The 18,578-nt window shown below is 40.6% G+C and overlaps 1 protein-coding gene across 1 annotated transcript in view; it reads left to right on the top strand.

Moving 5' to 3' along the window:
- The window catches only part of SH3GL2 (SH3 domain containing GRB2 like 2, endophilin A1), a 149,856-nt gene that overhangs the window by 102,118 nt on the left and 29,160 nt on the right, over window positions 1–18,578 (top strand). Inside the window, exons 3-4 of the mRNA XM_066604355.1 lie at window positions 12,712–12,784; window positions 17,924–18,067. Of these exons, the coding sequence (XP_066460452.1) occupies window positions 12,712–12,784; window positions 17,924–18,067 (217 nt within the window). The remainder of the gene's footprint in view (window positions 1–12,711; window positions 12,785–17,923; window positions 18,068–18,578) is intronic.

The following is an 18,578-nucleotide window of genomic DNA, read 5'->3' as shown; positions in this document are numbered from 1 at the left end:
TTACAAATTTTTTTTTAATACAATCTGATTAAATGCAAGTAGACAAGTAGATTTCAGTCTCCATCAGTCTTTCAATTGACCATTGACTGCAATGACAGAAAAAAATACCGCTCAAGCCTGTAAAAAAAAAAAAAAAAGAAAAATCTGACTATGACAAAAGTGATAAAGACTGGTGTAAACAGATCTGTAGTGACTCTGAGGGTCTTTTATAAAAGAACCCATGATTTTCTATGGGTTCTTTCAGATGAACATTTTTTTTTTTTGACGCGACAAAAACATCACACATCAAAAGATGTTTTTGATGCTGAGATTTCAGGGTGGACCCATAAGGCTACTTTCCAAACAAAAAAAATGAAGCAATTTACGCCGACAATGTTCAAGTTGACACGTTTCTAGACTCTAGAACTGTTCTTATACTTGGGCGGTACCATCATATACTTGGGGAAATTGGTCGGTACCATCATACCGCCCAATTTCGTTGTTGAACTGCGACAACAAACACTTAGCAAAACTCCTGATCAATCACGTCCAGAAGATACTCCTGAACATTATTCACGCATCTCAAAGAGGCTTTACTGCCCAAAGACAATTCACCGAAAATATCCGAACCACCATTGCAGCCACCATTGAGCCCAAATGGCCCCCAAACACTGCTGCCCATCCTAGATACGGGAAATGCATTTGATAAGGTATCCTGGCCTTTCCTGCAGTCCAGCCTACAAAGGAGACACTTTGGCCTGAGCTTTTGTAACTTCATTCACCATATCCAATTTAACATATACACCACCCTTACATTAAATGGGCATAATACGGTACATAGCCTATAGATATATTCAGAGGGGCCAGACAGGGATGCCCCCTTTCACCCCTACTATTTAACCTCTCGCTAGATTCCCTACTACACCATTTCCAACAGCTAACCTTACAAACAACCCACCTATATCACGCCAACGTCTCAGTGACAGCTTTTGCGGATGACGTACTTTTGGTTGTCAAAAACCCAACTACCACTCTCCCGCAGGTGCTCCAGGACCTTCAAAAATTAGGACCCTTATCGAGATACAACCTCAACTTGGAGAAAACAGAGGCTCTTTTGATAAACAGCCCATCACAACCAGAATGGACCCTTCAATATCCCTTTCAGTGGCAGACAAGTTACATCACATGCCTAGGAGTACACATACCTAAATCATACCACAAACTGTACAATGTTAACATCAAACCCTATATTACATTATTGGAGCAAACCCTGTTAAAGTGGCACCAGCTCCCGCTGTCCTACATAGGCAGGTGCAACCTGATTAAAATGGTGGAATTCCCTCATCTCCTATATATACTCCATGCTCTTCCAATATATCTCACCTCCAAAGATGAAAAAACAATAAATAGTTTGATACATAAATTTATCTGGAAGGGAGGTAAAAATCAGATACCTTGAAATATTTAGAGACAGCCGAAACCCAACTGCCGGATAAACCTTCCCAATGTGCTGATATACAACATAGCAGTACTAACAAGAATGATAATCGATTGGATGCAACAAACATCTATATTTGTAAATGCACATAATGAAAAAAAACAAATTCCATGGATTAGTCTCCATAATTTCCTACATCTTCCATACCCAATGATCCCAGAGGAATGCAGGGGCAATCCCTTACTAATATCAATGTAGAAGGCATGGTAAAAACTGCAGAAAGCAACCTTCTTGCACCCCAAATTCTCAATATACCTAATGTTGCTGAAGAACCCGAACTTTCAATGCAACACGCCCCACAGAGAATTCCATCAATGGCAGACAGGAGGAATAATTTAATATTAAATGTCTGCTAAATGTAAATACCCGTGACATGCTATCTCTCCCATATCTGCACAACAAATGCCCTCAAGCCCTCAAAACGTTCTTTCCCTATCTACAAGCAAAACGTTACATAGACAGAATCCTGGCCAACATGTCCCCACACGAATGCTCAAAGCTAAACCACATATGCATGACACACCCCTCTAATATGCGAGGTCATACAACCAGAGCCTACAAACATCTACACACTCCAATAGACTATGCCATGTCCCAAACCGCACTCGTGAAATGGACCACTGATATCCCTGAGTTAACCATCCCACGCCTATTGAAGGCCCTGAAGTATGGTTGGTGCTGCCTCCCCTCGAATCACTACATGGAAATGACTCTACAACTCTATCATAAGGCGTATATCACTCCTCAAAGAGGATTCAAAATAGGAATATACCCAGATGATAGCTGTCCCCAATGTCGGGAGCTGGGGACAGGTCTTCTCCATTGTCTGTAGGACCGCCCTGTGATTCAGAATTTCTGGAACCGGATACACTGGTGCACTACCACGCATCTGACCTTGGCTGGCCCCCTCAATTCCGTCTTGGCGATCTTTGGTTACATAGACCAAGCTGAACAAAGATGTACACCAGGAAGTTAAAAAAAGGTCTATGAACCCACCTCCCTTTTAAACTCTTTTTAGAGAAACTCACATTTCTCATGCAGATGGACTGGGTAGAGGCCTCATCCGCAAAGGAAACCCAAGTGCAAAGGTTTTTCAAAAGCTGGGAAAGCTTTATTACCATATTGCCCCGAAAGTAAGGGAGGCTATTAATGAATCCTGTAATCGAACATCTTGGTATATAGAGAGAACAATGGGGGGACCCCCCGATAGTCCTGTGATTGATGTGATCCTAGAGGTGTGTGCGGGGGGGGGGGGGGGGGGGGGGGGGAGTTCCCATGTGTGCAGCCACTACACAAAACTCCTGGGCACTATCCGAGCCCTGCTGGCGCCATGCAGGAGGGGAGAGACTCTACAAAAAAAAACTAACCTTAAATTACTCATGAAGCCAACAAAGTTTGCTGTTCAGTTTACATTTGTTACAGAGACCTAGTTGAAAGGCCTCATGCCTCCCCAATCCTACCCCTATCCACCCCCTTGTGGTTCATCCCCCCCATATATATGTGTGTGTATATATATATAATATATATATACACACACTTTTTTTCTTGTCTCCCTCACCCCTCCAACTTTTCTTTAATCAAGATGCAACAGGATATGTTATAAATGTTTGTTATGAGCTAAAATTGAATCCTCAGAACCAGACACATGTATCACAATGCTTGAAAATGTATCTATTGTATCTCTATCACTGTATAACATGCATCTACGCCTTACCCTACTTATGAAAAAAGTTGATCTTGAATGAAATAACTTATTTGGGGGGTACAGGATGAAAAAATACAGCAATTCCTTCATTGTCTTTCGTTTTTTCTTTTTTCGTGTGGGATAACTTTTTTTTTTTTTTCCCTGTGGGTCATTTACAGCTCTGAAATTACCAAAATGTCTTTTTTCAAGTTTTCCTACTTTTGCACAATAAAAAACTATTGCTGAAGATCATTTTGGTGTGGTCACTGCATTTAAAGGCCCATAACATTATTTTTTTGCAGAACGACGTGTAATTTTCATTGATGTCCTTTTGATCGCTCAATTCTTTTTTTTTTTTTTTTAGGAGGTGCAATGAACAAAAAAGCATTTATTCCACAATGTTCACTGTGTGAGATAATGTGTTTGTTTTATTGCATGTGTCGTCACGAATGCTGCAATACTAATTACATATTCTTGTTTTATTTAGTATAACTTTTTTTTTTCAAAGACCCAGTCGAGAATTCAACATGTGATCCTCTGATGGCTTATATAGTACACTGGCATACTTCTGTATTGCAGTGTATAATTACTATTACTGTATATTTGTATGGCATGGCAGAGCTCGAATAGTGAGGGTCAGTGGAATGACAGAGGGGTTGAATTGGCTGGATCAGAGTCTCCTTTTTAATGACCAGCCATTAGAGTACGCTTTTAGCTGTGTAATACAGTTGTCACTTGCAAGGGATAGCACACAGGCATTGTTCCTCACTTTGTGCTTTCATGGCACTGGTGCCTCTTGTCTCCACCCGAAATACGGGTGGAGACCTGCCAAACAACAGTTAACTCCTTGTTCATGACCCCCAGAGCTCATGATTGTCTGACGTCCTGGTGGAGACCACTCAGGATCCGGACCTTCCCTGTAGTTTAATTTTCTTATTATTGGGCTCCCCTTCGTAGAGTGGGCTCCCCTTCGTAGAGACGGCTCCTGGAGCACCCCACAGTGGTAGCAAGGAATACCTAGGGCCGCCTGTTTCGCCTCCACCTCCCACTGCTGCCGATTCTTCCAGCCCCCACCCACATACGCCGGCAAGGAAGAGATAGCACTTCAAGCGGCTGCAGCTGTACCACCGCCGCTGCTTGTGCTTCTGATAATTGACAGCAACATCCTCCGGCAGAGAGTGGCAGGCATCCTGCGACCGCAGCTACCAGGACGACAGGTAGAGGCAGAGCATAGTCAGGAGCTGAGATAGGAGTGCGGCCGCGGGGACAGTGTCAGCCAGTACAGGACCGCGGATGGTAGGCCGACGGGGAGACTAACACCGGACCCGGGAGCCAACATGTGAAAAGCAGCCGGGGAAAACTGTTACAGTGGTAACAGCTGAGGGGCCAGCCGACATGGCAGTGCACCCAGGCAAAAACGGACAGCGGACCTAGGAGGCGACATGGGAGGCTGTCGGGGAAACTGACCCCTACATGTGTGCCTCAGCCAATCAACACCCGAGGGCGTCGCCTCAATGTCCACCCCGCTAACCTGTGTCTCAACCCATTCTTCCAGTGGAGACAAGATGCACCAGTATCTGCCTTCACTGTGCCATAACAATATAACAGTTTATGGAAACAATGTAGTTCCAGTGACGTACTGGAACTACATTGTTTCCATAAACTGGCAAAGGACTTTAAGGGGCTGAAGCATTTTCTGGAGTAAGCTGTACTATTAGTGCCCCACAGGCATAAGTTTAGAAAGATCTCTCCAGTACCTGTTTCTCAGATACAGCAGTATAGGGGGCCTAAGATGTCTGACAGATTCTACAGGGATTCTGTAGCAGTCATTTTCCTTATTTCATATGTGAACAGTTGCAAAAGGCAACTGAAAGAGTGAAGGAAGAAAATTACAGCTATTACGGCTTTAAATACAATAATGGATGATATAATGAAGTGACAAAGGTTTGCTATCGAGTTAGCAATTTAATTTGTGCCCTAACTATGGTGTGAAAGGACTATCACAAGCAACGAGCAGCGAAAATGTGGGAAAATGTGCATTTACAGCATGACGTGAGGATTCCTTAGATGTGTAATTCTTTATTTTATAACCCGGGAATATAATTATCCAAACAACAAAGTAGGTTTCCTATTCACACTTTCTCACTGCTGTGACATGCACAATGTAGGTGCATCACAAGGACTCCATTCTTACCGCGCTACCTTTTGGTATTTAGAAGCAGAAATCCATTATAATTCCGCCTTGTACTGGGTCATTAAAATACTTGCTGATTTTCCCTTACATCTTTCATGTGTAAGCCTTTTCGGAAAAACACAATGTGCTGCAGGCACAATAACAGTGAACTTCTTTTTATCTTCAAATGATGCAGAGCTTGTTTGGACACTGAATGGATCATTGATGTGGGAAAGTAGTTATCTTGCTGCAATGAAGATCTGTATTTGTATATACCTTCCAGTGATTTTTAGTGTCTAATATAGTGTATATAATATAGATGTGGACATTCACACTAAGGCCTCCTGCACACGGACCAATTTGCATTGCAAAATCCAGAGCGGGATTTTGCCTCCGGAATCTGCAGCAAATATTTTGCTATGACAATACGTGATTTCCTGCACACAAGCGGAAATCGATTGCGATTTTCCGCTTGCAAGGGAGAAATCTTAGCATGCTGCGATTTTGTGCGGGCTATGCACGTGCGGCTTCCATTGAAATCAATGGAAGCCGTCCGTCCCACGGCCATTCTGCAATCATCATTGCAGAATGGTCACAGCATCCTCTTGCACATCAGCAGTAGAGGAGAAGACACCGAACAGGTAAGCAGGTTCACTGGCCGGGCATCGATTCGAACTCCGCTGCGGGAATCCCGCACACAGGGGCCGACCCGCCCATGTGTAGGTAGCCTAAATCTTATTTACCCCAAAATGAAGCATCTTTAGAAATGTTTTCCTCTGCAAACATATTTGTCTCCCCCTTTTGTTGCAAACTACGTACAAAGTTTGTGTAGTCTGATTTTGAATTTCTATTTTTCCGCAAAAAGTAGTAAATACATGAGAGAGTATGAATGCAGAGTCAGACTACACAGTTTGTTTGTAGTCTGTTACCATGGAGACATGTAGTAGTTGTAGACACAAAATGATAGCTTTTCTTCAAAAGACTTTTCCACTTCAGAATTTTTGATCAGCAACTATCTGCCACCTGGAATCCTTGCTGGTTACCTGTTTGTCTCAATCCACCTGAGGAACAGACAACAATTAACTATGAATCACCTAGTTCTCAAGTCCCCTTCCACATAGTACTAAAGGCCCATTTACACGTAACTATTATTGTTTAAAATTCATTCAACCTAATTAATTCAAGTGATAATCATTGAGTCTTAATGCAAAAAAAAAAAAACACTCACTTCTCTTTCGCGGGTTGTTAAGCTGACTTGACAACCTTAAAAAGCCTTGTGGCTTGCTGGCTTCACGTCCTGCTTAAATGCTCCCTGCTCAGCAAGAAGATGAGGAGGAGCCCGCGAGACGGCGGCAAGTCTTTAAGTTTAAATACTCTGCATGAGCGCTGACGACCTTAGTGGTGACATCAGCACTCGTGCAGTTGTTTAAAAGAGTGTCGGCCTATGTAAAAGGGCCTTAAAACCAAAATCCTCTTTCTTTCCACTTCACCACAGGGAGAGCCATTAGGAAATTAATAAATATCACCAATTAAAACATAACCTAAAGTAAAGAAGAACATTAATCTCAAAAGAAACTGATGAGCAATCCTGATATAGTGATTCGGATTGCTGACAAAGGTGGCTGTGTTCAGGACCGCCTCAACTACATTCCTCTTACATGAGACCCAATCGAAAATACTAGGAATTAGTATATGGATTTAGACCAAAACACATCGACCAGAGGAATTAATCGTCAAAAAGTATTTTTCTTTCTTGTTAATAAGTATCCAAGAATGCCTAGTAACTCAATAACTAGTAGCCTATTACAGTATATAGATGTCCTCCTCCAAAGATCTATCACCAAACTTGACTCCTATTTAAAGGATACCCCAACTTTTTTTTTTTTTAAGTCCTACAAGCCTATGAACAGCAACCATTGTACAGTTGGGCCACATTAGATATCGCACCCTTGTACTCAAACATCCCGCATGAGAAGGGACTATATATGATTGCGTCAGTATTAGAACTAGATCAAAATTTATCAAGTAAACAAAGTTTATTTAAGAAGGCATTAATTTATCCTGAAATAACTTTTACTAACAATCTTTTTAAACCAACTGTACGAGATTTATGCCTAGTTTTGAAAATTTACATATCATGTCTAATGAAAAATATACATCATGTCCAATCATCAATGGCGTAGAAATATTAAAGTATACAAACGATCTATTGATGATTTTTTTTTATTTTTTATCTGGGATGGTTCAATGACAGATTTTAAAGTCTTCACCAGTGTATTTTAAGCATCAATGATTTTAACCTATACTTTTCTGATGAGACTTCAACAGATATCATTGAGTATTTAGATTTCATACTAAATCATACTAAATTCATACTAAACCAACAGATACAGTTTATTATTTTATAAAAACTCCCATTATTGTAAGGCTGCCTGTCCACGGGTGTTTGTTCATTGCGTTACCCACAGGGATAATCCCGCCGCGGGTAACTCAGTGAACGCTTTCCATAGCGTTGCTATGGAAAGCGCAGCTGCGGCATCTACGAGCGGAGAATCATAGCGATTCTCCGCTCGCGGGATTCAAATTGCGGCATGCCGGGATTTTCTGCGGTGAGCCTGTCAGATAGGCTCACCGCAGAGAACTGACAGCGGCCCCACATCCTCCCCCGCGGCGGAATATCGCTGGCGATATCCCGCAACGGCCGTGGACAAGGGGCCTAACTGGAAAACTAATACACATATGGCCAGTTTAACCCCTTGAGTGGCACGCCCGGAAAAGTTCCGTGACGAGCTCCACTGCTCAAAGCAACATAGCCCGGAAGATTTCCGGGCTATGTATCACTATGGGAGCTGCAGAGCACAATGCCACAAGCTGTGACAGTGTGCTCTGCCTGCACAGTCCCACAGAGAACAAAGCAAGGGCTTTGAAAAACCAGCAGAAGATATTGCCGACATGTCGGCAATGTCCTGCTTTGTTTACAGGTTGCCATAGAGACCATCGGCTTGTCAGAAGCAAGCCGATGGTCTCTGTGGCAGGGAGAGCTGGTTGTTAGCTGTCAGAGGACAGCTAGGTACCTGCTCTTACAGCAGAGATCAGAGAAAACCTCCGATCTCTGCTGTGTTAACCCTTTACATGCTGCAGTCTATGTGACTGCAGCATGTAAAGGGCTGTCACCATCGGACCCCTGGAATGTGATCAGGGGTCCTGATGGGTCCCTGTGGAAGTCCCCTAAAGGGACAAAAAAAAATAAAAAAATTTTAAAAAATTAAAAAATATAAAAATAAAAAAATTATTAAAAAAATAAAAAAAAACACTTGTCTCCCTTTACTTTGTAAAAAATCAAAAATACAATCACACATGTGGTATCCGTGTGCGTCCTAATGACCCAGAGAAGGAAGTTAATACATTATTTAACCCCTTAATGACATGGCCCCTTTTTTCTTTTTTCCCCATTTCTTTTTTTCCTCCCCCCTGTTTAAAAAATCACAACTTGTCCCGCAAAAAACAAGCCCTTATATGGCCGTGTCAATGGAAAAATGAAAAAGTTATGGCTCTTGAAACGCAACTGCAAAACTAGTTGAAATTCAATGATTAGACCATTTTAAAAAACCTGCCCTGGTGGGCACGACAGGGTGGTAGGAAACCTGCCACTCAAGGGGTTAAAAGACTTAGAGGCATTTGTACCAGAACAGAAGAATTTACAACTCGGAGTAATAGAATCAAAAAGAGGCTGAAAGAAAAGCAATACCCCTACCGCCTAATTCAAGCAGCTTTTAACAGAGCAAAAAGTGACTCGAGAGAAAAAGAACAGCAGGGGAAGAATCAGATAAATTTAATCTGTGTTTCATTACTACCTATAACTCTCTACATTCCACTATTTGAAAGACTAAAAAAAATATTACCCTTTTGTTTCAAAATATTTTATTGAACCGCTTGCATTTTTTAACAAACTAAAAAGATTTATTTTCCTTGTGCAGGGGGTGGTATAATATGCTGAAGAGTAACAAAAGATTTAATGTCCACACTCAATGTCGCCAAGTACTGTGGTAGATTAACATTAACAGCTCTTTTTCTCCCCTCAACCCATCTTTAGAGTGTACTAGAGACCTATTTATTTTTTTCCCTTCTCCTTCCCTCACCGCCTGGCCAACACTGTAGATTGCATCCTTGTGGACTTCTACCCTCAGTGGTTGGTTTTGATTTCACAAAGTAGTCGATTTAGACCGGGTATTTCCAGGAAGGAGGCCCACAGTTGCCAGGTTTTGAGGAAAATCTCCATTTTGTCCTCCCTCATGGCCAACAGCTTTTCGTATAGCATCATTCTTGAGATTCTTCTAAAAAAATATTGGCCTTTTACAGGATCCATATCTGACAAAAATAATCCAATGAGATTCATGCATCACCTATAAGCCTCAGTCAGACGAGCGCATGAATAGCCACGCTAAAAAAAATTTCGCACATCACGCGTGTAGAAAAATCGCAAACAGGTGAATTTGCACTCGCATGTCCTATCTTTTGCAGGTGCGATTATTTAGTGCTTCTAAAAAACAACGTACATGTGAACGCTTTCATTGGATAGCATTGGTTCTAATAGAGCCGCTTTTTAAGTGTGGCTATTCATGCGCTTAAAAAAAAAAAAACGCTTGTCTCACCAAGCCCTTAGGAGGGCTAGGTCCCTAAAAATGTGTTTTGCACCAAGCAAATTAGGAGAACCCAGGAAATGTAGAGAAGTTATCCAACATATCCTTCCCAGTTTAGTGGAAAGCTACAGATGTAATTTTATTGACAATACTTGAACATTTGCATTCTTTTTTTTACGCGTTCTACAACAAAAGAGATCTGTCAAAATAAAGCTTTCGTAAATTACTCATCCAACGTCGTTATTTATGTTACAATGCTCATGTCATTTACAGTATGTGGGACGTACCACACAAGCCCTTACATGCAGGATCAACTAAATAGATGCAGTGTTACACATGGATTCTTGAAGCACAGTGTCTAGACATGCAGCCTTAAAACACAATCTGACTTCAATGAATTCAAAGTAACAGCGTTGGAGCAAATACCCATCAACAATATAAATAGGTTCAGGATTAGAGATGAGCGAGTATACTCGATAAGGCAAACTACTCGAGCGAGTAGTGCCTAATGCGAGTACCTGCCCGCTCATCTCTAAAGATTCAGGTGCCGGCAGGGGGCGGGGAGCAGTGGAGGAGAGCGGGTAGGAACGGAGGGGAGATCTCTCTCTCCTTCTCTCCCCTCCTGGTTCCCCCCTGCTCACCTCTCACCCGCGCCGGCTGCCGAATCTTTAGAGACGAGCAGGCAGATACTCGACTAAGGCACTACTCGCTCGAGTAGTTTGCCTGAGCGAGTATACTCGCTCATCTCTATTCAGGATTTAAAAAAACCGCAAACCGTTCAAGATACATAAGCTAAACACCTTTGCACCTATGGGTTTGACCGAGACACTAGAAAACCTTTAACATACATACACGGGACACCCATGGTTTTCCTACAACCGCATAAATACACCTATAATTGAGTCTCCACCAATACCCTTTTTTTTTCTTTTGCAATAATTATACTGATTATATATTTATTTGTAATCTATTTTTTTTAAATAGTTTCCAATTTATTCATTTCCTGAATATCACATTTTATTATATTTTTTGATCTAGAAATAATTTTTAATCAATTTGTATCTGTTTTTTATAAATGTATTAATTTTAATAGTTAGAGATTAAATGAGTTGTTATGCATTATGCTATACAGTTGAAAATTATTGACTTTTTACCAAAAAAAATCAGCAATACCAAAATTATGTATTCCTTAATATTTTTCTGGTGGCATTTCAAGTGAGATTTTTCTTTCTACTTTTAGGTTTCATTATGTACGATTATTTATTATTTTTTCTTTTTGGGTCCTTTTCATGCTCATATTTGTTCATTTTCTGAACTATATTTTACTTATTAATTTCTATGGATGTCATCTTTTATTCCATTATCGTTTTATATGTATTTGTATAGTGTATCCCCAGTGAGTACTGAGGAAGAGTTCACTAACCTTCAAACGCGTATGCAAGCTGGTTTTAATAATAAACTGGGAATTTTTGGCAATACTCAATTTCAGTCAATCATATTACGTCTGAAGGTTGCGCCATATTTATCAGTTTAAAGAACATTTTCCTTTCCTTGTTTGTTGATCAACTCTTGATGACCTATCCTGAGGACAGCTGATCAAAAATTCAGATGTTGAAAACTCATTTAATCAAGACTACATGCAAAGTTACTTCATTTTTTGTATTTTTAACTGATTTGGAGAGCTTTCCTTTAAACCTCGTGAAACATTTTCTCGCATATTTTATCATACTTATTTTATAAACAGCCATAACGTCCTGCAGGCTATAAGAAATTTGCTTCCAAAAAAGATTAAGCCATGAGAAAAATGTAATTAAAAGCAACATCCAAGAAAAATGGGATAGAGGTGTGTTGAATACAATGCAAGCATTTATAAAATGAGTGACATATCCCAATTACAAAGATCCTATTGTATTTTTCACAAGCTGCCCGGTATGTAGTTACATAAAAAGCTTCTTGTCTATTTCATAAACCATGATAAAATGATAAGATAGAAAATTACCCTGCAATTTGTTTAAAAGTTTACAGTCTGCCATCAGATTCCTAATACATGCCTGTGTGAAAGTATTGAATTACATTTAATGCAGTAGTGAAGTGTGCATATCAAGAACTAAGTGTGCAAAAAACACACCTTGTGTTTTTACTAACAGGGTCTCCGATACTGAGTATGCAGCTTTGTCATAATTAACCTTTGTAATGCTTTACTGAGAGAGAAGTATCACACATGCTGTAGACTTTGAATTGTTGACTTTGTGGGGGATGCCATACTATATAACCTCTTGCTATGGAAGAATAAAACAAAAGAGCTTGGAAACCTCACCTAAATGTTTCTCTTTGTCTTCTTCTCTGATGCATCGAATAATAATAATTAGGCGTACCAGATTAATAAGGCTAGAACACCCCTTGAATATCACCTAAATTCAGTGATTACTTTAACACCAATAGAATGGATAAAACAATACAATAAAATATATGCTATTAGCTTGTTTTTTTAATCAATCTGATCTCTTAATTAGTTCTGAGCCTGGGAAATTCCACATTATATTGGCACTTACATGCTAGAACAAAGTGCTGAATTAGGTTCTTCAAAAGATGTTTAGCAGTAACTGTGTGTAGGTTCACTCATCACTGTATTATAAAAGAGCGTTTTGAAACTGTAATTGGGAGAGTAAAATACATGTTGGTTTCAGTCTTTTGATAAAATAACAAATCTCCTCTTTTCCACCTTGTTTCATTGTAGAAAGTCGATGTGACCAGCAGAGCTGTCATGGAAATAATGACTAAATCAATAGAATATCTTCAGCCCAATCCAGGTAATCCTCTTCTACTAATAACATGTTTCAGATATAGCAGATTACTTCAAAGCAGCTAGCGTGATATTTCAGCTTCTACAATTAAAACCCATTAGGGCAGACTTACTTATACTATCCAATACTTAGACAGCACAAACTCTTGGATTAGACATCCGACCCCCACCTCAAAGTTGCTTTAGAATTTTTAAAAATATCCTGAAAATGCCACTTTTTTATTGTAGATTTTGAATTTGATGCCGAACTCAAGTGACCTTAAAGGGGTTGTCCTGCGAAACAAAGTTGGGGTATACACTTCTGTATGGCCATATTAATGCACTTTGTAATGTACATTGTGCATTAATTGTGAGCCATACAGAAGTTATTCATTTACCTGTTCCGTTGCTGGCGTCCCCGTCTCCATGGTGCTGTCTAATTCAGCGTCTAATCGCCCGATTAGACATGCTTGCGCAGTCCGGTCTTCTCCGTGTTGAATGGGGCTGCTCGTGCTGGAGAGCTGCTCCTCGTAGCTCCGCCCCGTCACGTGTGCCGATTCCAGCCAATCAGGAGGCTGGAATCGGCAATGGACCGCACAGAAGACCTGCGGTCCACCAAGGGTGAAGATCCCGGCGGCCATCTTCGCAAGGTAAGCAAGAAGTCACCGGAGCGCGGGGATTCGGGTAAGTACTATCCGTTTTTTTTTTTCAACACATGCATCGGGTTTGTCTCGCGCCGAACGGGGGGGCTATTGAAAAAAAAAAAACCCCGTTTCGGCGCGGGACAACCCCTTTAAGTTCATTTTAACCCCTTTAGCGACATAACTAATTTTAGACTTAACCAGTAAATTGTATCCTGTTGTGTGTTTCGGTGATCATAATTTTTTTTTTTTTAATTCGTCAGTGTAACCATATAAGATCTTGAATTTTGCAGGACGAGGTCTAGTTTATATAAAAAAAAACTATTTCAGATACATGTAATGTAGTAAATAAGCTTTAGTAATTTTTCTTTGCTGGGGGCAATAAAAAAAAAAGGCAATTTCACCATTGTTTTTTGTGATATATGTTTATGGCATTCCCTATGTGATATAAATGTTATGTTGGCTGTATTCTACAAGTCATTATGATTACGACAACATCATAATGACCCGTAGAATAACTTTAAAATATTACCACATTTACACAGAATATGAACACTTTTTTTTTTTTTTCCCTGTGTGTGGTGTTTAGAGATGAGCGAACCTACTCGACCACGCCCCTTTTTCGCCCTAGTACCGCGATTTTCGAGTACTTCTGTACTCGGGCGAAAAGATTCGGGAGGCGCCGTGGGTGAGTGGGGGGTTACAGCGGGGAGTGGGGGGGAGAGGGAGAGAGAGAGGGATCCCCCCTGTTCCCCGCTGCTACCCCCCCCCCCCCCCGCGCTGCCACACCTCCCCCCGCCCCCCGGTGCCCCCCGAATCTTTTCACCCGAGCACTGAAGTACTCGAAAATCGCGGTGCTCGATCGAGTAATTACTCGAAACAAGTACGTTTGCTCATCTCTAGTGGTGTTACATTCCAGGACGAGAGCATTTTTATTTTTCAGTCGCCAGAGCAGTATCAGGCCTAATTTTTGTGTGACAACTTTTTTATTGGTACAATTTTTGAAGTATATTTGAGAAGCAAGATGATTTTTTTTTAAAAACGGCTATTTTGACATTTTTAACCCCTTAATGGCACGGCCTTTTTTTCCCCATTTTTGTTTTTCCTCCCCCCCCCCCCCATTCCTTTTAAAAAATCATAACTCCTTTATTTGTCCATCAACGTCGCTGTATGAAGGCTTGTTTTTTGCGGGATGAGTTGTATTTTTCAATGGTACCATTTAATGTACCATATAATGTTCTGAAAAACTTTAAAAATTATACATGGAGTAAAATGAAAAAAAACAAAAACCACCCGCCATCTTTTAGAGCGTCTTGGTTCTACGGCTCACAAACTGCAACAAAAAGGACATAACTTTATGGGTCCGTACGATTACCACAATACCAAACTTATGTAGTTTCTTTGTTTTGTATTTTTTTTCTTGCTGTACTACTTTTTTTTTCAAAGACATTTAATTTTTTTTAATTATTTTCTGCCATCATCTTCTGCGTATAATAACTTTTTTTTTTCTGTCGACATACTTGTGCGAGGGCTCCTGCAGTTTGCGTTGGTACCTTTTTTGAATACATATCACTTTTTGATCACTTTTTATTGCATTTTCAACAGGCTAAACCAGATGAACATTGTCTTCATTCAGCCTAACATACTATGTTACTATATTTTTTCTGGGGGACAAGGTGACCAAAAAAGTGCATTTCTGTCCCTTTTTTTTTTTTTTTTTTAGGCTACTTTCACCGTGCAGGGTAAATAATGTGTTACTTTGACAAATCAGACTTTTACAGACGCAGCAATACCAAATATGTATTTTTGTTTTATTATAAATATGGCAAAAGGAAAAGGTTTTTTGTTTTTTTTTACCTTTATTACTTTTTTTCTTATATTTGGTAACACCTATTCCACAGGGAACAACAACTTGCGCTTGAGCAGGCAGTCTATCAAGACACCCCACAAAGATGGCTTGATAGGCAGTCTGCTGAGACAGCCCTGGGGGGCCCATTCAGGGGATTTAAATGCCGCTGTCAGAATTAAAGGCGGCATTTAACCCCTTGAGTGGCACGCCCGGAAATTTTCCGGGACGAGCTCCACTGCCGATAGTGATATAGCCCGGAAGATTTCCGGGCTATGTATCACTATGGGAGCTGCAGAGCACAGTGCCACAAGCTGTGGCAGTGTGCTCTGCCTGCACAGACCCACAGAGAACAAAGCAAGGGCTTTGAAAAACCAGCAGAAGATATTGCCGATATGCCGGCAATCTCCTGCTTTGTTTACAGGTTGCCATAGAGACCATCGGCTTGTCAGAAGCAAGCCGATGGTCTCTGTGGCAGGGAGAGCTGATGCTTGGCTGTGAGAGGACAGCTAGGTACCTGCTCTTACAGCAGAGATCAGAGAACACCTCCTGCAGCATGTAAAGGGCTGTCACCATCGGACCCCCGGAATGTGATCAGGGGGTCCTGATGGGTCCCTGTGGAAGTCCCCTAAAGGGACAAAAAAATAAATAAATAAAATTTTTTTTTAAAAAAAGTAAAAAAATAATAAAAAAAATTATAAAAACACTTGTCTCCCTTTACTTTGTAAAAAAATCAAAAATAAAATCACACATGTGGTATCCATGCGTTGTAATGACCCAGAGAAGGAAGTTAATACATTATTTAACCCCTTAATGACATGGCCCCTTTTTTTCTTTTTTCCCCATTTTTTTTTTCCTCCCTCCTGTTTAAAAAAATCACAACTTGTCCCACAAAAAACAAGCCCTTATATGGCCATGTCAATGGAAAAATGAAAAAGTTATGGCTCTTGAGACGCAACTGCAAAATTGGTTGAAATTCAATGATTAGACCATTTTAAAAAACCTGCCCTGGTAGGCACAACAGGGTGCTAGGAAACCCGCCACTCAAGGGGTTAAAGGATTAATAGCGTCGATTAGCCACTTGACTGATTGCAGCTGTTGCTGGCAGATGTTAGCTGTAATAAACAGCTGGCACCCGGGATGTATAAAGAGAGGTCGCCCTGCAATCTCTCTTCATACATACCCTGACCCCGCAGGATTTGACTGTACCTCCTATAGCATGAAGATTTTAAAGGAATGTACCATCCTGGAAAAATTTATTATATTTTATAGTACGGGTTGTTATAGATGTGGTGATACCAATTATGTGTAGCTTTTTTTGGTCATTTTTATTTGTTCAATATTGAAAGACTTGTGTACTTTTTTTCATGTAAAAACGTTTAGATGCCACAGTCGGCAATGACTGCAGCATCTGTGGGGTTAATCAGTGTAAATGAATGATTAGATGAGCAAGTCTTTATTGTTTCACTCCTTTTCTGGGAAAAATCACATATGGAACAATCAGAGAGCAAATATGCTCTCTGATTGATGGGGGTGATCACATGAACAAAAAATTCATGTCACTCCTTCCCTGGAATGGGGAGATATACAGAAGAACAATGTGACCTCTGCTGCCATTGATCCCACTCTCCTTTGCTCACACACTGAAACTGAGAAATGTAAATTCAGTATTCCTAACTCATGACTGTAGCTCTGGTTCTGACCTCAAAAGCATGTGGGTATCACTGATAGATCCAGAACGGCAACAGTTTAGAATAGAGCGAGCTTTGTGCAAAACAGTAATGTTCTATTCCTGTAGAACTAACAGAGCTCCTCTAAACTACTGAGGGGATAAAATGCGCCAGTTTATTACAGGGACTCTCATGCATGATAAATGTGTAAACTGTTTAGTCTAACTTTATACCACCTATTAGTTGGCTTAGATTATGCCATGGCTTTCCGCAAATTTTGGTCAATTTAGATGTTTCATTTAGACCATGCTCCTTTTTCATAAAGCTACATCCTATTTTTTGGACGCAGTAAAAGCAAAAGTGTCTAAAAGTGCCTAAAACACATGATCAATCATACATTTTACATCCTAAATCTGCCCCAATAATTATGTTATTCCAATTTCTAATACACAGTATTTTGCACAAAGGCATTAAATCTTTCCTGGATTTGTGCGGATCACACCGATACAGGGCTCTACAGTTATCACAGCTCTTAATGAGTCCTGCGCCTGTGTAGTGATCACATCACCCACTTGGGTGTAACTAGATGTAAACCAGAACTTTTCTATTCAATGACCACAAGAAGAGATCTTGAAACAAAGTATATTTTAGGGCTGAATTATATTTGCGCTAGCGGTGTCCATTCTCTTGCTCTGTTTGGAGAACAGGAAAACTGCAATCCCTGGCCGAATGGATGCAGCGCTATTTGGTCTTTTTAGTGGAAATCAATGACAGAATTTCTGAATGGAACCACCAGGGCTGTTGTGAATGAGATTTAAGTAAAAATTACATTGTTCTTTTATGACCAGTGAGTAAGATTTATTTGTGGAAAAGAGAATCGTAATTTAGATAGAAATGAGTAAAAAAACTTTTCTCCCTGCAGTTCATGAGTTTTATTCCTGAACCTACGTACCATACTTAAAATGTTCTCTAAAGACTGGTTTTCATCACATTTTTCTTTTTATGTACAGCTTCTCGAGCTAAACTCAGTATGATTAATACAATGTCAAAGATTCGGGGTCAAGAAAAGGGACCTGGATACCCTCAGGCTGAAGCCTTGCTAGCAGAAGCAATGTTGAAGTATGGGAGAGAAATTGGAGATGAATCAAATTTTGGTAAGTTATTTTTTTTCATGTTACATTGTATTGTCACTTGCTGTGACATCATATACGCTGTCCTTTTATTAGAATTTATAGATTCGCTTTAGTATAAAAAAAAAATACATTAGGCCCCCTGCAGACGGCCGGGTCGGATCCCGCTGTGAGAATTCTCGTAGCGGTACCCGACCCGCACCACTGCAGGGACCAGTGCGGGTCTCGCCTTCTCCCGCAGCTCCGGCTCTGTGATGTGGCAGCTGCCGGTCAGCCAGCACATGCGCAGAGCGGCGTCGGGAGTGACATTTCTGTGCGGGCCTCTGCGAGACCCGAACAGAAATAGAGCATGCCGCGATTTGTTTTACACGTGTGATTTCACTCAAACAAATCACGTCCGTCTACCAAGGATTGCGTTTTTTGATGCAATCAGGGCGGAAATTCTGCGGGACATTCCGCTGCAGAATTTCCGCCCATGTGCAGGGGGCCTTAGAAATTAAAGGCTTTATTAACATCTGCATCCGACATTTCCGTT

The sequence above is a fragment of the Eleutherodactylus coqui genome, chromosome 5 (assembly GCF_035609145.1).
Source record: "Eleutherodactylus coqui strain aEleCoq1 chromosome 5, aEleCoq1.hap1, whole genome shotgun sequence".
NCBI lineage: Eukaryota > Metazoa > Chordata > Amphibia > Anura > Eleutherodactylidae > Eleutherodactylus > Eleutherodactylus coqui.
This window is presented reverse-complemented; position numbering and strand designations above follow the sequence as displayed.